Consider the following 21,855-nt stretch of genomic DNA (forward strand, 5'->3'; position numbering starts at 1 on the left):
CACGCAGACTTTGGTAGTGGACGCCGACTTTGCCGGTCCAACGCGTCACGCTGCATGGCATTGACAGCAACGAGAGCCGCTAACGCCCACCTGGGGCGGGCGTACGTCTTAAACGCTGCTCTAGCTCACAGAGCATCCTTCGTGCGCCACCGCTCCACCCAAGCAAAGCCCGACGTCTGTATCCTGGAAGTCGGCCCACGCGATGGCCTTCAGAATATCAAACAGCACGTGGACACATCCATCAAAATCGACTTGATCAAACGATTGGCCGCGGCCGGGTGTCAGGCGATCGAGGCCGCTTCCTTTGTTTCGCCGAAATGGATTCCCCAGCTCGCGGACAGCCCGGAGGTGATGAAGGCGATTCTCCCGTTGATGGAAGAGAAGGGGATTCGTGTGCCGGTTTTGACGCCAAATATGAAAGGCTTTGAGCGATCGGTGCAGAGCGGCGCGAGGGAAGCTGTGGTGTTTGCATCTGCTTCGGAGGGCTTTAGCTGGAAGAACACGAATTGCTCGGTCGAAGAGGCCCTGAATCGAGCTGAAGCGGTAGTCAAGGCGGCCATTAGCCAGGGCGTTCGAGCACGAGGGTAAGGCAGCGTTTTGCTTCCGTGAAGGACCGTCACACTGACCTCTCAATGTAGTGTCATTTCTTGTATCTTCGCTTGCCCTTATGATGGACCGACAGATGTGAGTAACGCAACGTCCTACCTGGCTTTAATACGTTCGCTGACTTGCGCATACAGCCTGCCAAGGTCCTCCAGGTTGCAAAACGCTTCTTGGAAATGGGGTGCTTCGAAGTTGGCCTTGGAGATACGATTGGTGTTGGCACGCCTGCAGCGACGGAGAAGCTCCTGCGTGTGTTGCTGTCTGAGATCCCCGCGGAAAAACTCGCGGGTCACTATCACGATACCTACGGACAAGCCGTTGCCAACATCTCCAAGTCGTATGAGATGGGGCTAAGAGCTTTCGACAGTAGTGTCGCTGGGCTCGGCGGATGTCCATACGCCAAAGGCGCCACTGGTAATGTTGCCACTGAGGACGTGGTATACATGTTCCACGACGCGGGCGTCTCTACCGGAATCGACCTCGAGCAACTTTCCGGGATTGGCGACTGGATCTCGCGGACGGTGAACATGAAGAATGGCAGCAGAGCCGGTGCGGCCATCTTTGCCAAGGGGCAGTCAAAGGCAGTCGCAACACCTGCTACTTCGACCTCCGCGGCAACCACGACCAAGCCCGAACTGAAATGGGAGCAGATATCGGACGACGGGGAACACCGAGTGTCACGATCCGGTCCGGTGGTTAAGATTACGCTGACACGCCCGCGCAATGGGAATGCCATGACGGATACGATGGTGGAAGGCATCACCAAGCTCTTCCACGATCTTGCCAAAGACCAAACGGTCTTTCAGATTGTCCTGGATGCTGAAGGAAAGTACTTTTGCACGGGCATGGATCTCAGCGCATCTGGCAGCACTTCCAACAACGACCGGGCCGTCAAGGAAGCGTATTACCGCAAGATTGAAAACTTGTTCCTCGCAGTCATGAATGCACCTCAGACCACCATTGCCAAAGTACAAGGGCCTTGTTTTGGAGGGGGAGTCGGCTTGACGTTTGCCTGCGACATCCGGCTGGTCTCGCCCAACGCTCGTTTCACCATGTCCGAGATCAAGCTGGGTATGAGTCCGGCAACGATCTCGCGGCATATGATTCGGGAATGGGGCATTTCGCTGGCTCGTGAGGCAATGCTCACGGGAAGAGAGGTTTCGCCGGCAGAGTTGGACAAGCTTGGCATCGTGCAAGGCATCGCTGCTTCACATGAGGCACTAGACGACCTCGTCACGGATTACCTATTCCGCCTGCGCAACTGTGCACCGCGGTCCGCTGCGGCAATCAAGGAGCTTGTGCGGATTGGGTGGACGGATCCGGGCGGCGAGGAGCAGACCAAGTACGTCAAGCACGTCTTTGCGAGCATGATCGAACCGGGGTCAGAGGGCGAGCATGGGATGTCACAGTTCCGCAAGAAGATTAAGGATGTCGACTGGGCGGGCTTTTGGGGCGCTCGACCGCTCGTTTCCAATTCCTCGTCTGCGTAGCTGCGCCGGCGATCGCGGATTGGCCAGGGACTTGTGTCGAACAGTCTAGTGAGTCAAGCGTCGTCGGGGCTGATTTCGCGACGTGGCACCAATTGTAGCTTGTAATCTAGTCAGATAATCAATCCAATGCATTCGACTGCGTTGGGTCGTTCACCTGTTCGTTTCGGTGTCTTCACAAATGGTATCGACATTGCGGTGACTAAGCAAGGCTCGTGCCTCGCCCTCCGCCCCTCTTTGCGGAAGTCAAAGCCCGAGGTTGGAGGGGCGAGAGTGGCCAATGGGTTACCGTGGTTGTGTCCATGCATGACCGAACGCATGGCCGACATCTCTTTCATACAATCATTGTCATCCATCTCCCCAGTATCCGCAATATGAGTAAAACAGAGCCTCCCCGGACGGGCATGCTCCATTCGCCCGTGGTCAAGAACCTGTTGCCTTTTGTCAGTGTGACTTTGTACCGTGCTGTTCGCGAACCCCTGGGGCTAATGCTCGCATTCAGATCATCGGAGGCGGCTCAGGCTGTATCGCAACGACTTGCATTCAACCCGTCGATGTCGTCAAGGTCCGAATCCAGCTGGCGGGCGAAGGGACGAAGGGCGGGCCATCCACATCTCCAATTGCCGTGGCACGCGCAATCGTGGCAGATGGGAAGTTTTCCGACCTCTGGGCCGGTTGGTCTGCTGGCATGTTCCGACAACTCACGTATGCCACCATGCGACTTGGCTTCTTCGACCGCTTCCTCACCTTCTTCGAAACGCGAGCGCGCGACCAGGGCAAGGCAGTAGGGTTCCGGGAACGAGCTCTGGCGTCACTGTCGGCCGGCGGACTGGCTGCTGGCCTGGCGAATCCGGCCGAGGTGGCTCTGGTGCGTATGCAATCCGATGGCATGAAGCCAAAAGCAGAGCGAGCAAACTACCGCTCCGTCTTCGACGCTTTGATCCGAGTCGCACGGGGGGAAGGACTGCGAGGGCTGTATAGCGGCTCATATCCCACCATTATCCGCGCCATGTCGACCAACTTTGGCCAACTCGCCTTCTTCTCCGAGTCCAAGAGTCAGCTGAAGAAACGCACGAATCTCTCGTTCCAAAATCAGACAATCTTAGCATCCGGCATCGCAGGCTTCTTCGCCGCCGTCTTCAGCTTGCCTTTTGATTTTATCAAAACCCGGTTACAGCGCGGGTCGAAGGTGGCAGGAGGCCCGCCCGAGTATAAGGGCATGCTGGATTGTGCCACAAAGGTTCTCAAGAACGAGGGACCGCTGCGCTTCTACCGTGGCTTCGGCACTTATTTTGTTCGAATTGCGCCGCATTCGTATGGCTACCCTTCGAAGGCATTTCATGGTTCCCGCTGACCAATTCGCACAGAATCATCACTTTGATTGTTGCCGACAACCTTCACGCTATGGTGAAGAAGGCGCAGGAGCAGTAGATGTCTGGACCAGGGGAAATGGATTTCACCATGAAAGATTCGTGCTGCCGGGCGACTGAACGTCCAGGTGGTTTGCACTCTGCTATCAGCGTACCACCATCACTCCCTTAGCTGTCCCATGCCGACGATCCGACCGGTTGGAACGGGTTATCAGTGACACCTCAGTGTGGACGACAAGGATCTCGCACAACACCTGAGGCCATGACACGACAGCGACGCATGTGTACGAGAGGGGATCACCGCATGGACAGCATGTAGTAGTACTCTATATAATTCTATCATCTATCATAATTTAGATAATCGTCTCTCCCAATGCCCAACGTCACCAGTGAAGCGGTCCTTGAGCCAAGTCTGATAGATATGTTCGGATTCCTCCGCCGTACTTGCTCGATTCATCTTATCATAGATACCAAGCTGCTCCATGAATCTGTCGTGATATTAGCGTCGTTGCGTCGAGGACGGGATTGAACTCTTTCGTAGACTCACCCAACGTTTGGAGAACAAACGGGACGGCCTTCGCATATTTGGCTCAGTGCCTGGTCTGGCGAAACAGCATACTTCTTCATCAAATATGCACAACACACAGCAGCAGACCTTGACTTCCCCATGGCACAGTGGACAAAGACTCCGCCGCCGCCGCTCAGCGCATCGTCGATGTACTGGGACGTCTCATTGAAGTACTCGAGGAGGTTTTCGTTGGGGTGATCGTCGAGCCGGATGTGCAGGCGCTCGTACTGCTTGAAGGCTCCCGCTTCGTAGATGTTGAAGTCGATGACGGAGACAATGTGCGTGATGCCGGCTTCCTTGAAAAGATCCGGCCTTTGGTAGAGAGCGTGCAAGCCGCCTATGTACAACTTGCCCGCGCGAGGAACCTGATCGAGCCAGCCCATGGTGATCGATAGCGACGGGGGAGGGGACTTGGTGGCGCGAATGTTCTCATCACCCACAAGCTAGTCCGCGACGGTCAAGTAAGGTGCATCCTGATGGCAGCTCGGCATACTCCCATCGAAGCAGCGTGGATGACAAGGTTGTCGTTTGGAGACTGTAGCGTGGTCTGGTGTGGCGCGCTCCTTTCGGTTGGACCTCGGCTCAGGCGCGTCCAGACCACGCACCTCGAATCATCGGGAACATAGCCGGCCTCACGGACTCGAAGGTGGCTGCAAGGTTGGAGATCGATCCAATTGTGTAGAGATGTGGACTCCCGACACGTACGTCCCGTGACAGAGACCATCGTGGGCGCCGTGGGTTGCTTCCTTGAGGTGCTAGTCGAGGGCAACGGTGTACAGCATCACCGTCCCGAAGCCAGCTTCCCAGGTTGAAGTGGATCTGATCGGAAGTCTGGATCCATACGATCACGCCCACTTCCTCCGTCGACTCTCGCCATCCATCACGGTGACCAGGTTGATTGGGGAGTAGAAAAGCTCTCCCTTCTCCCACCCTTTCTCCCACCTCTGCCCGCCCACTCGTAGCACCGGCTATTTGCCTGCCCCGGGGCCCCACGGGGATATGGGGCAGACATATCGCCTTCTTGACCTCCGCGGTCTCGTCCAATCTTGCTAGTCTGCGCCATGCTACTAGTTGACCAGAGCTTCATGAGGGGTGCATTACCCGGGCCTCGTGAGGCGTTCGGTAGCTTGGTCGGCTGAAGCACCACACCCTCCTACCAAGGCCACACACACGCCTTTTGATTTGTTTTATACTCCCCCATTGTGGTTGCAATCACTCGGATCGTATAAGTAGCCAGCATTTGCAACAAGCACACCTCGCTCTTGTCAGTCTTCAAACAGTCCAAGCACCTTTCAGCCATGTCGCACCCCGCCAGAGCCATCGTCTGTTACGATACCCATGACAATGGCGGATGGAAACTGGAAGACGTCACTGTGCGAGGGCCGGGTGAGGGCGAGTTGCTGGTGGAAATGGCGGCCAGCGGCATCTGTCACACCGATGCTCTCATAGGTGGCACCCCCGGCGGTGCCACGCCGATTGCATTCTACCCTCGCATCCTCGGCCACGAAGGCTCCGGCTACGTCAAGGAGGTCGGCCCAGGCGTGACGGTTGCGGCCGTGGGCGACCCCGTCCTGCTCTCCTTCGCCTTCTGCAACAAGTGCGAGATTTGCAAGGCCGGCCGTGTGTCTCACTGTAACAAATTCACCGAAGACAACTTCGGCGGCCCTTACAACGTCTTCAAAGTCGGCGACAAGGACATCAGCGGGCAGTTCTTCGGCCAGTCCTCCTTCGCCAGTCTCTCGGTCGTGAAGGAATGCTCCGTCGTCAATGCCAAGGGCCTCGTCGCCGACAAGAAGGAGCTTCAACTGTTCGCGCCATTGGGCTGTGGCATCCAGACTGGCAGTGGAACCGTCATCAACGCCGCCGAGGCTGGCCCCGAGGATGTGGTTTTGGTAATGGGCCTGGGCGGCGTCGGGCTGAGTGCCATCATGGGCGCCAAGATTGCCGGATGCCGCAAGATTGTCGGCCTCGACAGGATCAAGAGCCGCTTGGAGTTCGCAAAGCAGCTCGGCGCCACGGATGTGATCAATGGCGCGGAGCTGCCCGAAGGCAAGGACCTCGCCGAGGCGCTCAAGGAGGTTTGCGACGGCGAAGGACCTTCCATCTGTATCGACACCAGCGGCGCACCCCCCTTGATCAAGGCCGGCTTCGCCTCCGTTCGCAATCGAGGCAAATATGTCCAGGTCGGCTCGGCGCCATTCGACTTCAGCCTCGAACTCAACCTCGTCCAATTCATGCTAGAGGGCAAGCAAATCTTTGGCGCCATCGAGGGCCATGCGTACCCGCCAGAGTTCGTGCCGAAGATGATCAAGTGGTACAAGGAAGGCAAGTTCCCTGTGGACAAGCTGATGAAGTTCATCAAGGCGGAGGATTTTGAGCAAGGGCTGAAGGAGATGCACGACGGCACCACCATCAAGCCCATCATGTGTTGGTCGTGATTTAGGGACGCAAGGGATATCGAATGATGAATGTTTGATTGAGAAGCAGCTACGCTATGTAGAACAATTGAGAGTCTGGTCGTCTCACCTCCTCATACGCTGTAGCCATATCGGTCGTCTCACCTCCTCATACGCTGTAGCCATATCTAGAGTGCTGTGTACGGATCAATCTTGATGCCACCGTTCAGCCCCTGTAATATCTCGAGGAATTTTGATGCACAATCGCGACCATCTCGATCGAAAGTATCAACTGGAGATGGCGCCTAGCGGTCTCGAGCTTCATCCTCCTGAGCTTGTTTCACCAGAACCGGATGATCCTTCTTCATCCACTCAAAGTAGTCTTTCCACGTCTTGCCGCCGCCGCCCGCAATCTCGTTGGTCGAAATCGCCTTGTTGAAGGCCAGCGACACCTTGATGATGGCCTTGTTGACTTCGGCAAACTTTTCGAGCTCCTGCTTGACGGCATTCTCCTTTGGCTTGATTGACAGCACAGCACGGAACTGAGTGGCCAGGCGATCGAGGTGGCGGCCGGACTCTGCTGGGGCAATGATGAGGAGCTTCGAGAGGACGAGGCAGCAGAGCATCTTGATCTCATGCTCATCGGTGATACCATCGGAGATTCTGTCGTAGTACGCGACCATGTCGAGCCTCTGCCTCGATGCGGGAGAGTCGAGCAGGGCGTACATCGTCTCGTAGGCACTCTTCCGGATCTCCAGACCATCATCGACCTTGTGCTTGAACGGACCCATCGAGACCTCGCGAATGAGCTCCGGCCGGGGAACGGTTGCCTGCATTGCGTAGGACAGGAGGGAGGACAAGTGGGGCAGTACGAGATCCGGCTTGTTGTGCAACGCGCTGTTGAACGTCGAGAGACTGAGACGCTTATTCTCGAGATCTTCGTCGGCCATCATCGTCTCCAACATGGGAATGATGTAAGGGTTGAGGCTCGCGTTGTAGGACGAGTCGGTGTCGGAGAAGACGTAGCGAAGAGCCGAAATCACCATGCCCCTGATGGCCGGATTGGAGTTCTTCAGGAATGCCTGAAGCTGTGGAAGGTAGGCTTCGGCATCGATGGTCGCTAGGCGGCCGATACACTCCGCACCCACAACCTTGTTGTCCTCTGCCTGGCCGGATGAGATGATGTTGTTCCAAAGCGTGGCGGTGTAGGGCTTGATATCGTCTTCGGCACTGTTGTGTTGCAAAAGCTCTTTGACAGAGTGCAGAAGCAAATATTGCTTGCCTTGACCCATGGTTTCCAGGATCTTGGGCAAATAGCGCTTGACGTCGCCAGCACCCGCGCGGCCAAGCGCTACGGCAGCTGCTAGTTGCACCTTTTCCGAGCGGTCGTTGAAGTAAGGAGTGAAGCTCTCCGGAGTCAACGGGCAGTTGGTGCCCGTGCGGAGACCAGCCTCACCCAGTACGGACAGAGCAAGACATTTCTTCGCCTCTTCAGATTGGCTTTGCAGCTCTTTGATGAAAGCATCAAGGGTGACGCCCACATTTTGGCCACCAGATACGAGGAGCGTGCCGATGACCTGTCCGGTAACATCGGTATCGCCATGAACGCCCACGTTCAACAATGCCTGCATCAGCCCCGCGCCCGTCCCAGCATTGCCGATTGCTTCAACCAGATGGATCAGCGCGTCCAGCGCAACGCCAGAGATGCTACTGGTGACGATACTGCAGATACCCTCGATGACCTGCGGAGTGGCGACCAACTGCGGCCGCTCCTTGGCGAATGCTGCCAGCACCGTCAAGGCTGGGCTCATCATGTGGAGGTCGTCCGTTCTCAGGAGCGGAACAAGCATTTCAACGAGCTGAGCCACCACTGTATCGTCCATGCACTCCCTAGATGCCTGGTTGACGGTGAGCGCCCTCAGCGCGGACAAGCTAGCGCCGCGCAGACTCCGGCTCACTTTGCGCAACTGGGCGCCCAGCTCCAGCGCGACGTTGCCCACGAAATCGGGCTTGTAGTCTGCCTTGCGCTGTGAGTAGCATGCAATTGCCTCGACAGCACGGACGCATGGGAGGCGTGTGAGCTCGTTGCGAAGACGATCAGCAATAACCTGCTGGCCTTCGTAGCGATCATCCTTGCTGAGCAGTTTCTCGCCCGTAGGCCCGGCCGTGCGACCGATGAGCTGTCCCAATGTCCGCACAGCTTTCTGCCGGACCTCCGTGTCGGTGTCGTTGGCCGAGATCCTCTCCGTAACCACACCATAGATCTTGGCGACATGCTCGGCATTCTCCTTCTTGCTCGCTGCAGATCGAGGCGGGGTCAATGCTTTTACGAAGCATTCTATGGTCGCAAACGCCTGTCCCGACACTTTCGCATAGCGGTCCTTGGCCGACGATACGAGTGCTGGCACAATCTTCGCGAGGTGAGGTTGTAGTACGGTGCTGGCGTGGGTCTCGGCAATGACTCCCAGCAATGCGAGCGCTTCAATGCGGAGGTTGTTGTTGGCGAGATTCGATACGCTGGTGTTTGTACTGGTCAAAGTATCGACGACCGGTTCGATCACGAAATCAGCACGGCCGGAGAGTCCGCCACGCTGTGCAGACACCATGTCCTTGAGCAGGAAGAGGACGACTTGCTTGGTGGCAACGGTACTGGATTTCAGAAGCTTGGCCGCTCCTTTGACAACTTCGGGGTTGATCTTTGCCAATCCCTGAGTCGCCGAATCCACGGGTGGTGGAGTGGCGGGAGAGGCATAGCCATTCATTGCCTGTTGACCGCCGGCATCGATGTCCAGAGACTCACTAAGCCCTCGTCTTCTCTTCCGGCTCGGGGGCAATGGCTCATGATGCTCTTCTGTGCCGGTGTTTGTAGTCGTAGAGCCCACCTTGGTAACAAGGAACGCAAGTGTGGCAATGACCTCGGTGCGCACGCTTTCTTCTTTCTCCTTGAATCGTGACAGGAGGGCCGGTGCGATCAAATCGAACAGCGCGGGATCGTTTGGATCAAGCGTTTGGATGAGTGCGTGTATCACCCTCGCCGAACATCGCCGCACTTTCCAGCTCACATCGTCCTCGTCCTCGAACCCGGTCTCCTCTTCAAAGTCTTCGTCAAAGTCGAATTCGTCGTCTTCTTGCTCCTCCGCCATATCTTCGTCCTCATCCTCCGCGATGTTGGGCTCGTATTTCAGGAAGCGCGTAGCGCATGATAGAACGTCATGTGCATGCATCTTCATGTCGGGCGCGCACGAATCCAGGAAGCTTTCGACTGCGATCAAAGCTGCTTCTCTGACTTCTTCTAACTGTACGTCGCGCTCACCGTCTGCTTCGATTTCGGCCTCCTGTTGCTGTGCAAGTTCGCTCTCACTGAGCGGAGCGAGAACGAAGGGCGCCAGGGTCTTGAGGTATGGGCCAAACTTTTGAGGTATGCTCTTGGCCAGAGATCCGTAGACTGTGATGTACAGCTTTCTCTGTTGTGCTGTGAGGTGAGGCGATCTCAACTTCTCGATGGTCATGGTGACATGATGGGCGAGCAGTTCGTCGTTGAAGTACGGCGAAAGTGCGGACAATGCTGCCACAGCCTTCTTCTTCATCACGCTTCCACACTTGTCGCTCTCCAGCACCTCCATCGTGATTTGTTCGAGTGCCTGGACCTCCACATCCTGTAACATCGGGCCGAAGCAGCGAGCAACTTCTGTGAGGAGGTCCAAGCTGCTACTGTCGTTTCCGGTCTCGAGATCTTCCTGCAACATGCCTTTTGGCGGAGCAGGCATTTGTTTGCCCGAACTGAGGGGTACGATGATTTTCCCGACCAAGCGGGGAATGAGAGCTTTGCTAACCGCCGAGTATGCTTCGTTGACTTTTTGGCTCCGCTGCACTCCCGGGACAGGCTGTGGCAGAGCCACCACGATTGCTCTCACGCCCAACGCCGGTATGCTGTTGTCCAGATTGCCTTCGACTCTGATATTGCTGACCTTTTCGATCGTGGGACAGAGGATGCTTTCGGGGGCCTTGTTGACAAAAGGGCCCAAGCATTTGATGGCCATGTTCTGCACATCGCCGTGAGTGTCGGCGAGGGTGTGGAGCAGGCCGTCGACGACCTTGGCGCAGGTGGTGTAGTCGTGAGACATGAAGGTGGGGGAACCAATGGCGAGCATGGCGTGCAAGTCGTTGAGCGTCATGTATCGAATATCGCTGTCGGCGTCCTGCAGCTTCGGCAACAGCGAGGCCACATTATGGCTGGAGGGGTTGGCGGGGACTGCGGACTGCGACATGTTGGGCAGTGGTGGGATGGGTGGAGATGGTAGTGTAGGGCGGCGTTGGAGGCCGTTTGCGGCGGGAGGGAGGGGTTGTCGCCAGCACAATGAGTTGTTTGTGTGGTGGCGAGAGGGGAGTAGTGTGATGAGATTTGAGCAAGGCAGAAGAAGCCTGGGGCGGAGAGGTTCAATTGGACGGTCGCCTTAGCAAGGCAAGCACGGGTGGAATTGACTGATGAAGGCAGGCGCGAGCGTGAAGTGCAGGTGGGCGTTCACGAAACTTATGTAAGCGGTGGCGCCGCAGGCTGCCATGAATGAAAGTCAAGAAAATGGAAGATTCATGAGCTCTCTAGCATAACATCGATTTCTATCGCCTTTTCTTCATTCATTCAAGAACTTCACCGCTGCCGTCACTCGTTCCAACGTCTCATCCAATACATTCAGCTCGGCCAGTGTGTCGTCACCCTTCTCGTCTGCGATTCCACCTCCATTGCCCAAGCCTTTTCGGAACATCCCACTCGCATCCCGCAATGGCTGCAAGAAGCTTCCCGCAACGTCATGGTTCGTCCAGAGATCGTGAATGGACAGCGTGTCATGTAGATGTTGCGCGCACAGCAGGAGGTAGAGTAAGTTGAGTGACGCCAAATAGAAGGGAAGGTTGGTCCGGAAGGTCAGCCAGGCTTCGCGAATGGGAGCATTGAGGAGCTGCACTGTAAGTGACGGGAAGAGGAAAGCGGCAAGGCTATCGAGGGGGAACGGTGTGGCAAACATAGTGTGCTCCGCGGCCGTATCCTGGGAATGAGGAGCGACTGGCGTCGGGTTTGCCTCAATGGTCTCCCCTTTGATCCAACCAACTGCGCTGACTCGCAGGTTCTCGAATGGGCAATGTTCTAGCGTATCCCGGATGAATGACAATCGTACCTGTTCGTCAGGCTGCGAACGAAGGATGGTCGAAGTCAGGTAGTGCGCATGGCCCCTTAGGCTGCTGGAAGGACACGTCGATGATAATAGCGCGGTCACTTGCAGATATTCATTGAATTGTTCGTCCGACCCCGGCTCACCGATAGCGTCGCGTTCCAGCGTGACGAGGCCCAGGGCAATCACGGCATCGATCAGAGCTTCTGGCTCCGATCCCAGCGTTCCGGCACCCTGTTGCGTAGCGGAGAGGCAGTTTTTCAGGAGTTCCTGATGGTCGGGGAAAATGGCAAACGGAGGGCCTTTGGATGAGCCTGGCGAGTCATACAGGATGTTCGAGACTTGTCGCGCAGTGAACAACAACAACGATCCCAATCTACTAAGCGGGATGTCTTCTGCTGAGACGGGAGGTTCATCTTCATCGTGTCCGGTGTGGGCAGGGATTTGCTCGACGGTGACTGCGGCATGCAACAGCTCTTCGTTGGTCAGGTTCAGGTCTCTTGCGATGGTAGCCAGCTGGCCAAGAGCATCAATGCGGCGATGCAGGGGCTCTTCGTCGGCGAAGCGCGTTGCATACGTCTTGGTTTCGGGAATGATTCGGTCGGGGTGTAGTTTTTCCATAATGCGACTGCACCATGCCATGCCGGGCACGTCTGGATGATCAGAAGGCAAGTTGAGCATGTACTCCTCCACGACATGGGTGATGAAGCTTTGCAGTAGCCTCGACTGCATCGTCTTTTCCTCTGGGGAGACATCTGCACTTGATGCGGCTTCGGGGTCACCGGCGTAGGCGTCGGCCGGGGCCTTCGATCCCGCCGAGCTCAGCATGCCGCTGCTGCGTCTGGTTGGAAGGGACGGCCGTTTGGTTCCTGCGACTGACCGGATAAACTTGACGATCGCAAGAATCATCTCCTCTCGATGGACCACAGAGTTGGAAAGACTGGCTAGGATGGCCTGGAGGGTGGTGCTGAGGAAGCGACTTGGAAACTTGGTCTTGACACGAGTGTGTAAGATGGTGAGCATGGAGACGAGAGTAACGAATTGGTTGGTGGCCGTTGGTACGGGGGCCGCGAGAAGCCCGCTAGCCGTGGTTGGGGCTGCGTTGGATGTCGATGCTGTAGTGGCACCGTCATCTTCCTCCTCGGTGCCAGTAGCCTCATATTCGATAAAACGGAGGCTCTCGGTCACTTTGAGGATGACTTCCCGAGGATTGCCAAGACGAGCAATGTCCAGAAGACACTGCTGGGAGTCGGGGAGGAAGGGGACGAGCAGATGGACGAGATCCCAGCCGATGTTCGTCGTCAGCGACTCATCCTGCAGCACTTGATGGAGGACGGGTAGATTTTCGGGGGTCAGATTGTATTCGATGATTGTCAGGTAGGTCAGGTAGTCGGACTTTGGGGGAAGAGCATCGAGAAGGGGATTGTCCTGCTGTGCGGCCATTGTCGCTGGAGGCAATGGTTCACCCAGAGATGCAAGATCTAAGCGTGGAAGCGGGGGTGTAAGGGATTCGTCAACTCGGCCGTGTCGATTGTTCAGTATTCTGGAGCGTTGGAGGCCCGATCGAGCGAGTGGAATCGGGGATGCGAATGTGGTGTGATGCGATTGACGTTGCATCCGATGTCACGGCGGTGCGGTGCGCCCGTGCTCAGTCCAACGCGTGAATGACGTAATATTCACCCCCTCCAGGCTTCACGTCTACCTCGAGGCAAGATCCTCGAAGAACATCAGGCTGTTCCTTTCTTGTGCAACACCCACCCGGAATGCGCTGGACCAAATGACCTCCGCGGCGGAACACGTTGCTGCCTCGCCAGTGGCGGGCTCCCCAGCGTCTCAAGCATTCTACCACGCACTTCGAAATGGCTGCAATCGCATCGGCGAACAGAAATCCCATCTCTCACTCGCCCGCGATACCCTCCAACACTTGCAGCTGCATCCACTCCACCATGCCTCCACCAACCAGAAGACGCAATATACGCGTGCGGTGAACGAGACGGTCCAAGCTTGGCAATGTGCCGTGGAGTGCTATCTCGACGTGTTCACGTCTCTGGCGCACGCTACCGCCGCAGACTCGACGAATGAACGACAAGAAGCACCGGCACATTCGCAATTCATGCACATGGCAAAGTCCGCCTCGGAAGCTCTGGAGGTGGTCAAGAAGTTTGCAAGCAGCAACGAATTCAAGGGAAATGCCGAGAGCGCATCGTTGGCAGACGAGGTCGAGGATGAAGTTGGGGACGAGGCCGCACAAGAGGCTGATGGGAGTGGTGCAGATGACGAGAATGCTGCGAAACCAGAGCAGAACACGGAATCCCGTCTACAGATGTCTCGTGATGCCAGGAGGAGGAAGCGCAGGCGTGAGAAGTATCGAGAGCTACATCGTGAGAGCCTGGCCCAGAGCGCGGGCGAGGGTGCAAGGCCAGGGGATGCCACGAAAGGCACCGTGGAGAAGGAACCGACACAATCCTATACGACAGCAGCGGACTTCGTACCAACGACAACGGTGGAGTACGAAGACATCTCCGACGAAGTAGAGGCAAGGCTGAAGCTGAAGGAGGAGAAGAAGGCACGGAAGAGGACCGAGAGAAAGCGCAAGAGAGAGAGCGGGGATTCTGTGGAGTACGCGATGGCTGCGTCCGTGGATGAGAAGCCGGAAAAGAAGAAGATCAAGGCAGTGAATGGCGACATGGATCCGGTTGACGTTCGCGAGTATCCGTCTCGGAAGAGGCTTGAGCGTGATACAGATGATATGGTCGACGACTCTGGACGGAAAAAGCGGCAGAAGAGTCGGGATTGATTACGATAGGTGTCGAGTAGAAATGGAATACCTCTCATATCGTTCAGGCAGAGCCCATTAGATAAGTCCAAATACCCGACTTGTGCAACTCTCATACGTCTTCCTGCTCCGCAGCTGCATAACCGCTAATCTGCGACACATATGGAGGCCTTGCAACGCTCGTTAGCGATGGCAATAACCCAACGGCCGTCTGTTCAAGCGGTCTCAGCCTTACCGGGCCCAGTTCTTCAAGCCCACAATGACAGCGCTGCCAAGCGCATACATTCCCAGCAGACGACTCCAACTCCGATCACTGGTGTAAGCTGCCTGTCCCACGCTCAACCCAATCAGATCGTAGACCAGACATCCTCCGAAGATCCAATCACTGCCGGCGCTCAATCCCGCGAATCCAAGGCCTGTGGCGACCTTGACGAGGGTGCTCGGCGACTCGCCCTTGAAGAAGGCAATCGAAGTGTTGTGCAGCAAGTCCAAGACTCCAATGCCAGCAAACGTTTTCGACACGACGTGGGTCAAGATGCTGCTCCAGTCCCTGGTGTTCATCGGCTCGAGCTGGGTGAAGACGTAGAAGAGCTGTGCGGCTGTGTTGATGGTGACGAAAATATCGGCGGCCTTGAGCTGACCCGAGTTCCAGAAGAACATCCAAGTGCCTATGCAGACGTTGCCGAGTGCGTAGTATGGCACGAACTTGACAATCTGGTCCAGCTGCTTGCGTTCTTGCGGCTTGGACGAGTCGAGACGCCACAACTTGTACAGCCAGGCCAACTGGAAGAGTTGCTGCGGGAAGAAAAAGGCGCCGATGAAGTATGGATTAGGAGAGAAGAAGGATAGATTTGCGTCGTGGATATCCTTCATGTTGGGCGATGAAAATATGCCGTACTGCTGGGCTGCGAAGTCATAGAGGAATGAGGCTGGCGCGAGCCATCGGGCGGTGCTTAACTCGATGCCCATGTTTGATGGATTGAATTGTGTAGTGAGGGGGCAAAGTGTCTAGGTTGGATGGAGGTAGTTGAGGGAAATCAGTCTTGTAGCGAGGTGTTGGTTAAAAGGCTCGAGGTCCTTTGCACGTAACTTCCAGGCTGAATCGATCTCGTCATAATGAGCGTAACATTCAAACGCGGGCTCTCCGGCGGCGGGGTGAGACCTCATCACTCCGTTTCCGCTCCCCAAATACTCCGCTACCCATCAGATCCAATAACCATTACTGCGCACATTTGACAGAGCTTACACGCTTCACCGTCTGAGGCATCTATGGTTGAAACGATTCGCTTCTCAATGTTGGCATGGCCTTCAAGCCTCGAGGTGCAGACCGTCTCCGATTGCACGCCAGGCGAACATCGTTGATCTAGTTTTATAATGAGCTAGGGAATGATCATAAGACAGTCATGCAGCGTTCCCGATGCAAAGCCTGCAGCTTGCCAATCCACCGTCCAGATGGATTCGATGGTGATACTCCGTTGGTAAATCGCTTCTTGGGGTGGCTCTTGCTCAGTGCGCGGAGGATCTGGCGGCGAGAAAGTCACTCGCACGGTGTAAAGTGGCCGGAGTCGCGCAATAACGCGGCGCAGAATTGTCGCCGTCGAAGGTCGTTGCAGGCGCTGCTGGCCGGCTGTAAAAGCGGCTTGCTCTGCCGAAAAGAGCTTTGTGTATCATTGAAGTAGACGTTGAGCCATGGCATTCACGAATTCCAGGAGCCCAGCTTCTTCCCGATCAAGAAGACCAGCGCAGCAATGATGCCATAGATTGCTTTGTCGATCCAAGCGGGTACGACTTCGTTTGGACGCCGTTGTTGTGGGTGTGGTTGCTGTTGCTGCGGCGCAGGGGCTTGCACAGATGGGATCGTTGCTAAGGGGGCAGGGGCTGTTGAGGCGGTCTGGGTCGTGTTGGATATCCCAGTCGGCGGAGCCTGCGGCGATGCTACATCTGCAGCAACGCCAGCCCCCTTTGCAGCCCCTTCGCCCGGTTTTGTACTCAAATCTTCCCGATAAGCAAGTCTCAGCTCCTCGGGCACCGTTTCTTCTGCCTTTGTAACTCCGATAGCCTTGACCGCTTCCTCTTGCTCAGCCATCAAGGCTTCATTCGTCTTGCCGCAAGCTCCACATTTCCATCCCTTGCTCTGACCGGCCCACCTCTTCCTGGCCTCCTCGCTCGCGTCCATGCCGCCTAGTTGACCCTTGGCATCCGTGTCCATGAAGCTGCGGATGGCGACCAAGGCGGTACGTATTCCCCACGCCGGCTGCCATGTCTCTTCGTGATGGCCTTTGTAGCAGATTCACACGATCAGCGCACGTCATGCATCGGATGGACATCATGCACATACCACTGATGCTGAGACAAATCTCTCGATTCACCTCAAATCGACCGGTTGGGGTAAGGAAGCGAAAGCTCGGAGGCTTCAACGGATAGGCTGGCGGGAGGACTATGCGACCGTGATAGACACCCCCATCGAAGGGCGAGGGCGACGGAGGGCCGCGGATGGTGAAATGCCACTCAAAGATGTCCGTCTCCAAGGGCGCGGCATGGTAATCGGAGGAGGGCTGGTTGGCGAGCTCCGCCGCTTCTTTGTGGATGCGCTTGATGGTGGGGTTTTTGGAGGAAAATTGACCCACTGTGGCCATCTTTGGATGTCGGGTGGAAGGAATACGATGGTAGCGATCACGGCATATTGTTGGCAGGAAGAAAGATGCGGACAGGAGTGGGCAAGGCTGAAAGGCAAGTTGTCGATTGCGCTCCGCGTGTGGGGAGCTTCATGTTGGGGAATGAATGCTGACCTAATCAAGCGCGGGTTCGAGACTGATAAAATCATCGCTATTCCCACTGTACTGTTGAAGCATAAGCGTCGCGTCTCGTGGTTATGTACAATGTCCTGCTGTACAGTCGACAGCCCAGCAAAACGGAATGGCACAAACACCGCCTCCTCTACGCCAAGTTCCACGTCTTTGCATGCAATATCCGAACAAACGCCACCGCTGTGCAGAATACCAAAGATCAACCGGGAGAATCAAGCATTCGCTTCCTGAATCTTCATCTTCTCCAACCCCGAGACCAGATTCGCCTGGCTGTCGTGCGGCGTTCGATCGGGCGTCGGATCGGGGGTGGGCTTGTAAGCATCCAGCTCCTGCTGCAAGCTCCGGTGGTTTCCGCCACGGAGATACTCTTCATACTCCCCAATCAGCTTGCCGGCCTTCTCCCATCGTTGTGTTGCCGCCGCCCTCCGACGCTCCACGTCTTTCTGCAGCGCGGGCCAGTACACGCTGTGATCGTACTCAAAATTCAGGTCCCCCTCGTGATGATTCCACAAGTTCTCTGCCGGGATATAATCGCGCAGATCCTCGTTGAATCTCATCTTCTCCCGGGTCACCGGATCGATGAACGGGCTGATCAGCTTGAAGAAGGTACTAACATACCAGGGTAGTTGAGAGATCAGAGCTCGGCCTAGACGTTCAGGGTTGTGATTTTGCAGGATGTTGAGCACTGCGCGCGCCTGGCCGACGGTCGGCGTTTTCCCGCTCGAAGCACCCTTGAAGTTGATGAGGAGTGTCGCATTCTCCTGCCCGGGAGGCATCATATCCACCGTTCGGTCGAGCATGAAGCAGAGGTGGTGAATCTGTCGATCGGACATGTCCGTGTTTTGCTTGGCTGGGTTGAGATATAAGCACGGCCGGGCGTCGTTGTCGTACCCCATAATCACCTGCTTCCCCGTCTCATTTTCGGGGGAGATGTAGTCGAAGGTGAACGTGTCCGCGCCATACTCTCTCCGCCACGTCAGTGTGCTTTGCAGACGAACGAGAGCTTGGTTGACGTTCCACTTGGTCGCGCGCAGATATCGTAACAGGCACTCGCGGGTGAGCCACATGCGTTCGCCATCTGTGAGGGGTTCTTGTGTCGCCTTCTTGGCCGTCGACATAGGCAGCGTCTTCCACGTCGAAACTTTGGCAAGGACGGTGGCATACTTCGATGCTTGGTCGGGAGTGAGCGGTGTTTGCGGCGGCACTTTCGACTTGGGCAGCGGCTTCGGTATGGGGACCTTTAACGGGCCGTCGGTTGGGATCTTGAAGTCCTCCTCTTCCGGCTCGGATGCATTGGTGCTGCTGGCGGGGGTATCATTGGTAGACGCGCCCTTTGACACGCCATTGACGTCGGTGGAATTGAAGGACGATACGGCGGAGTGAAAGGACTCTGTGCGGGACGCAGGCAACGAAGGCCGCACCAGAGTGTCATCCGCGGTCTTTTCGGTCGGCGTGCCATTGACGCTGATGACCGGATTGGGGGTCACGCTCGCTTCCGCCATTGCCTCTCTATGATGCTGTCACCCACGTGTGCGTGGCGCGGAGGTCAGGGAGGAGGGAGGGAGGGTGCGGGGAGAGTAGGGGTTAGAGCAGCCGGGAAAAAGTCTTTGGGCGGTGGGTGGGTGGGATGGATGGGATGTTAGGCTGGGCCAGGGTTACTTCAGGTAAAGTTCTAGCCCAGGCAGGCAAGCAGGGTCCAGCAGCCAAGAACTGCTGATGCATGAAACGAGGGCGGTGTCGCCCACGCCAAGACCGTTGCGGCGTAGTCTTTTGTCCGTATGTGGTCTTTTGTCGGGCGATCACCGAGAGTCTGAGGGTATTGATAGAGCTGACGAAGTCTCACTCGGTAACGGTGAAGGGACACCTTGTCGATTCCAGCAAAACTCTTCTCATCGAAACGCCAATGGCTGTGTACGTGGTGCAACCTCACCCGATTCCCGCAGAGCCCCGGCGTGAATAATAAGGTTTGACTTTCACACGTTGGCGGGACGAACCGCGGGCGCAATCGATTTGCGGGGCAGCGCGTTCCTCGTCGCGTCTCTTCGCGACTTACAAGTTCTGTCGAGAAGCATTCGCAACACCTTTTGCTCCCATCAGCCGTCCCCAGAACTCACGACAATGGCAGATACGATCAACGAGCTGTTTGCATCGCCTGGTGCCACTCTCCCGCAAGATGTCACGAACGAGCTGCTTACCACCATGCGCCTGCATTCTCTGTCCGCCCAGGAACTGTTCTACAAATGGGAGAGTTACGTGATCAAGATGGGAGTGGACAACACCAACATGGACTACAAGACCGTCAAAGATTTTCGAAAGGACCTGCAAGACGCGTTGGATCGGGAATCCCGAGCCAAGGCCCATGTCATGCAAAGTGCATCCAAGAGAACAGCGCATACTCCGAGAGCCGCCGCCGTCGCCGTGAACGCTGACGATATCTATGGCATGCTCGACGGTATGGCGAGTGGAACTCCTGCATCGAGAAACTCGGGAGTGGCAAAGAGAAAGGCCAATAATTTCTCTACTCCCGCCGCCAAATCGGTCAAGAACGGCGTACACAGCTCGCCCTCTGATTTCAGGACACCCGCACTACCCAAAGATGGTCAAGCACTGGCTTTCGAAGACCGCCAAAATCCAGGCCAGGTGGTGGAGTCGCTCAACGAGCATCTCCCCGCGGCCACCACGTCTTCTCTCGAGACTCCTACGGATCCAAGGGTGAAGCTGAAGGCCAACACGGAATTGCCCAAGTTTGCTTACAGAGGCATGGCCATGAAGCTTTCAGAGGCATCTGAAATCCTCGACGATCGAATCGACAACTTTACAGATCTCATTCAAGCCCATCACCAGTTACCAGACCATGCCTTTGGTAATCCGGCTGCTCAGTCCACTGCGGAAGTTGTCGCGGTCGGACGTATCGCCTGCGATGTACCGAATGGTAAGCTCAACCCCGCGAGCTTGTGCCTGGAGACGAGCAGACGGATGGGCGCCGGTCTCAGGGTTCCTCTCAAACTCGAAGGTCTTAGCTTCGACTTTTTCCCCGGCAAAATCGTTGCGCTGCGTGGGACAAATGTCAGTGGTGAATACTTCTCGGCCACCGAGGTCTTGGAGATGCCTTCGCTGCCGGTTGCGGCCTCGACGCCAGACGAGCTTGATGTACACCATGCTCGTCTCTCCGGTGATCAGCCATTGAGGATACATGTTGCCAGCGGTCCATACACGACGGACAGCGACCTCTCCTTCGCCGCCTTGCACGCGCTACTAGAGCAATCCGAGGCGCAGAAGAGCGACGTTCTCATCTTGACCGGCCCATTCCTGGACCTCGAGCATCCGCTGGTGGCTTCTGGAGATTTCGAGGATCACCTTCCGAGTGATGCGAAAATTGAACCGGACCGAGCGACAATCAACGACGTCTTTCGCATTCTGATTGCACAGCCGCTGCAAAGACTCGCCCTGGCTGTGCCGGCCATCACAATCATCATGGTGCCGTCGATGCGCGACGTGATCAGTCGGCATGTCTCTTGGCCGCAAGATCGATTTTCGAAGCAGAATCTGGGCCTGCCGAAACAAGTGCAAGTGGTTACCAACCCCATCACACTGTCAATCAACGAGATGATTGTCGGTATCAGCAGTCAAGACGTTCTCTCCGAGCTACGGAGAGAGAATGTATGCCAGTTCGCCAAAGGACAGTCTATCGGGGACGATGTGCTGGCAAGGCTGTCTGGCGCGGTAATCGACCAACGACACTACTTCCCCATCTTTCCTGCGCAAGCACGGGAAAGCCTGCCAAACCCTACAGCCATACCCGGCGAGACGCCCGAAGTTGGCGGAGAGGAGAGACTGGCCGTGGGCGCAAGCTTGGACATTGGGTACCTCAAGTTGGGAGAATGGTTGAATGTTCGGCCAGATATTCTCATCTTGCCGAGTGTGCTGAGTCCATTTGCAAAGGTGAGCAAGTTGAGCGCTTCCCATTTTGGACGACTCACTGACGTCTCCAATAGGTAGTGAACTCGGTTGTTTGTATCAACCCAGGCACACTGAGCAAGAAGCGCGGTACTGGCACTTTCACCAGCCTGAGTGTCCAGCCGCGCACCGTGTCTGCCGAAGAGAGGGAGGCGGGTGAGCCGTTGGCGCATAACCTGTTTCAGAGGGCGAGGATCGATGTCGTCAGGATTTAGAAACCGACCGTCGGGTTCATAGAAGCATCAATGCATTAGAAGCCCTTGTTCTCCTCATCATCAAAGTTCGCCCGACGTGCGGTGGCGCTCTGAACAAGAAGCAGTGGCGTGTTAAATAAAGTAACGTGAAGTGCCGAAGACATAGCACTGCTGCCACTGCTCTTTGATTAGTTGGCTTTGATTGAGCCGTTGGTGCCATTCGACGCTCAGGTCAAGTTTGGATCCAGGTTGAACAAACTTTTGAAACGCATCTTCGAATCATATTGGTCCGCGATCCTCTCCAGCCAGTTTTTCGTAATGGCCCCCGTACATCTATAAGAGAATCAGCTGGTGCCAGTCGCTGCGAAGAGCTGCGTCGACGATTGATAAGTAGGACGTTTGCTGCCTACGCGCGCAGATGTTGGTCAGGTGCAGATGCGCCGACCGTCCGGGACCATCTTCCTCCAGATCGACTACCTACTTGCTCGTCTCGGCTTACCGCTGACATGATCTCTGATCGACTTCGTCCATC

The 21,855-nt window shown here is 56.2% G+C and overlaps 11 protein-coding genes across 11 annotated transcripts; 5 read left to right on the forward strand and 6 right to left on the reverse strand.

Annotated features, from left to right (window-relative positions):
• Nucleotides 1-54: 54 nt before the first annotated feature.
• BDY17DRAFT_321021 (uncharacterized protein) lies at nucleotides 55-2,093 on the forward strand (the record flags this gene model as incomplete). Its single annotated transcript, XM_033736543.1, has 3 exons — nucleotides 55-584; nucleotides 639-684; nucleotides 741-2,093. The coding sequence occupies 3 exons, from the start codon at nucleotides 55-57 to the stop codon at nucleotides 2,091-2,093; spliced, it is 1,929 nt and encodes a 642-aa protein (XP_033592774.1).
• Nucleotides 2,094-2,494: 401 nt separating this feature from the next.
• Nucleotides 2,495-3,521, forward strand: BDY17DRAFT_245729 (mitochondrial carrier domain-containing protein; the record flags this gene model as incomplete). The annotated part of the gene is made up of 3 exons (XM_033730657.1): nucleotides 2,495-2,533; nucleotides 2,593-3,404; nucleotides 3,458-3,521. The coding sequence occupies 3 exons, from the start codon at nucleotides 2,495-2,497 to the stop codon at nucleotides 3,519-3,521; spliced, it is 915 nt and encodes a 304-aa protein (XP_033592775.1).
• A 285-nt stretch (nucleotides 3,522-3,806) lies between these two features.
• BDY17DRAFT_315126 (tyrosine protein phosphatase 3) lies at nucleotides 3,807-4,411 on the reverse strand (the record flags this gene model as incomplete). The annotated part of the gene is made up of 2 exons (XM_033735883.1): nucleotides 3,807-3,948; nucleotides 4,008-4,411. 2 exons carry the CDS (start codon nucleotides 4,409-4,411, stop codon nucleotides 3,807-3,809), a joined length of 546 nt encoding a protein of 181 aa, XP_033592776.1.
• Nucleotides 4,412-5,326: 915 nt separating this feature from the next.
• Nucleotides 5,327-6,466, forward strand: BDY17DRAFT_246063 (chaperonin 10-like protein; the record flags this gene model as incomplete). The annotated part of the gene is made up of 1 exon (XM_033730690.1): nucleotides 5,327-6,466. The coding sequence occupies one exon, from the start codon at nucleotides 5,327-5,329 to the stop codon at nucleotides 6,464-6,466; it is 1,140 nt and encodes a 379-aa protein (XP_033592777.1).
• A 77-nt stretch (nucleotides 6,467-6,543) lies between these two features.
• Nucleotides 6,544-10,904, reverse strand: BDY17DRAFT_291072 (armadillo-type protein). The gene has a single exon (XM_033732606.1). The coding sequence runs from the start codon at nucleotides 10,690-10,692 to the stop codon at nucleotides 6,730-6,732; it is 3,963 nt and encodes a 1,320-aa protein (XP_033592778.1). The 5' UTR covers nucleotides 10,693-10,904; the 3' UTR covers nucleotides 6,544-6,729.
• Nucleotides 10,905-10,937: 33 nt separating this feature from the next.
• BDY17DRAFT_275965 (YAP-binding/ALF4/Glomulin) lies at nucleotides 10,938-13,187 on the reverse strand. The gene has a single exon (XM_033731990.1). It carries the CDS (start codon nucleotides 13,030-13,032, stop codon nucleotides 11,056-11,058), a length of 1,977 nt encoding a protein of 658 aa, XP_033592779.1. The 5' UTR covers nucleotides 13,033-13,187; the 3' UTR covers nucleotides 10,938-11,055.
• BDY17DRAFT_291074 (uncharacterized protein) lies at nucleotides 13,188-14,414 on the forward strand. Its single transcript, XM_033732607.1, has one exon. The coding sequence runs from the start codon at nucleotides 13,367-13,369 to the stop codon at nucleotides 14,384-14,386; it is 1,020 nt and encodes a 339-aa protein (XP_033592780.1). The 5' UTR covers nucleotides 13,188-13,366; the 3' UTR covers nucleotides 14,387-14,414.
• On the reverse strand, nucleotides 14,415-15,420 carry BDY17DRAFT_291075 (uncharacterized protein). Its single transcript, XM_033732608.1, has 2 exons — nucleotides 14,601-15,420; nucleotides 14,415-14,535 (listed from the first exon to the last, which is right to left on the reverse strand). The coding sequence occupies exons 1-2, from the start codon at nucleotides 15,332-15,334 to the stop codon at nucleotides 14,478-14,480; spliced, it is 792 nt and encodes a 263-aa protein (XP_033592781.1). The 5' UTR covers nucleotides 15,335-15,420; the 3' UTR covers nucleotides 14,415-14,477.
• A 641-nt stretch (nucleotides 15,421-16,061) lies between these two features.
• BDY17DRAFT_315131 (ubiquitin-conjugating enzyme/RWD-like protein) lies at nucleotides 16,062-17,001 on the reverse strand (the record flags this gene model as incomplete). Its single annotated transcript, XM_033735884.1, has 2 exons — nucleotides 16,062-16,642; nucleotides 16,704-17,001. 2 exons carry the CDS (start codon nucleotides 16,999-17,001, stop codon nucleotides 16,062-16,064), a joined length of 879 nt encoding a protein of 292 aa, XP_033592782.1.
• An 88-nt stretch (nucleotides 17,002-17,089) lies between these two features.
• BDY17DRAFT_291079 (CRAL-TRIO domain-containing protein) lies at nucleotides 17,090-18,798 on the reverse strand. The gene has a single exon (XM_033732609.1). The coding sequence runs from the start codon at nucleotides 18,672-18,674 to the stop codon at nucleotides 17,385-17,387; it is 1,290 nt and encodes a 429-aa protein (XP_033592783.1). The 5' UTR covers nucleotides 18,675-18,798; the 3' UTR covers nucleotides 17,090-17,384.
• A 137-nt stretch (nucleotides 18,799-18,935) lies between these two features.
• Nucleotides 18,936-21,455, forward strand: BDY17DRAFT_291081 (DNA polymerase alpha subunit B N-terminal-domain-containing protein). Its single transcript, XM_033732610.1, has 2 exons — nucleotides 18,936-21,114; nucleotides 21,168-21,455. The coding sequence occupies exons 1-2, from the start codon at nucleotides 19,291-19,293 to the stop codon at nucleotides 21,342-21,344; spliced, it is 2,001 nt and encodes a 666-aa protein (XP_033592784.1). The 5' UTR covers nucleotides 18,936-19,290; the 3' UTR covers nucleotides 21,345-21,455.
• Nucleotides 21,456-21,855: the final 400 nt, after the last annotated feature.

Source organism: Neohortaea acidophila, assembly GCF_010093505.1.
Source record: "Neohortaea acidophila strain CBS 113389 unplaced genomic scaffold BDY17scaffold_2, whole genome shotgun sequence".
Classification (NCBI taxonomy): Eukaryota; Fungi; Ascomycota; class Dothideomycetes; order Mycosphaerellales; family Teratosphaeriaceae; genus Neohortaea; species Neohortaea acidophila.

Coding starts and splice junctions, on each gene's coding strand:
- BDY17DRAFT_275965 (XM_033731990.1), bottom strand. CDS start 13,032: ATGGCCGCACAGCAGGACAATCCCCTTCTCGATGCTCTTCCCCCAAAG.
- BDY17DRAFT_291072 (XM_033732606.1), bottom strand. CDS start 10,692: ATGTCGCAGTCCGCAGTCCCCGCCAACCCCTCCAGCCATAATGTGGCC.
- BDY17DRAFT_291075 (XM_033732608.1), bottom strand. CDS start 15,334: ATGGGCATCGAGTTAAGCACCGCCCGATGGCTCGCGCCAGCCTCATTC. Junction 14,536..14,600: donor GGCTTGAAGAACTGGGCCCG/GTAAGGCTGAGA, acceptor GAGCGTTGCAAG/GCCTCCATATGTGTCGCAGA.
- BDY17DRAFT_291081 (XM_033732610.1), top strand. CDS start 19,291: ATGGCAGATACGATCAACGAGCTGTTTGCATCGCCTGGTGCCACTCTC. Junction 21,115..21,167: donor TGCTGAGTCCATTTGCAAAG/GTGAGCAAGTTG, acceptor CGTCTCCAATAG/GTAGTGAACTCGGTTGTTTG.
- BDY17DRAFT_291079 (XM_033732609.1), bottom strand. CDS start 18,674: ATGGCGGAAGCGAGCGTGACCCCCAATCCGGTCATCAGCGTCAATGGC.
- BDY17DRAFT_291074 (XM_033732607.1), top strand. CDS start 13,367: ATGACCTCCGCGGCGGAACACGTTGCTGCCTCGCCAGTGGCGGGCTCC.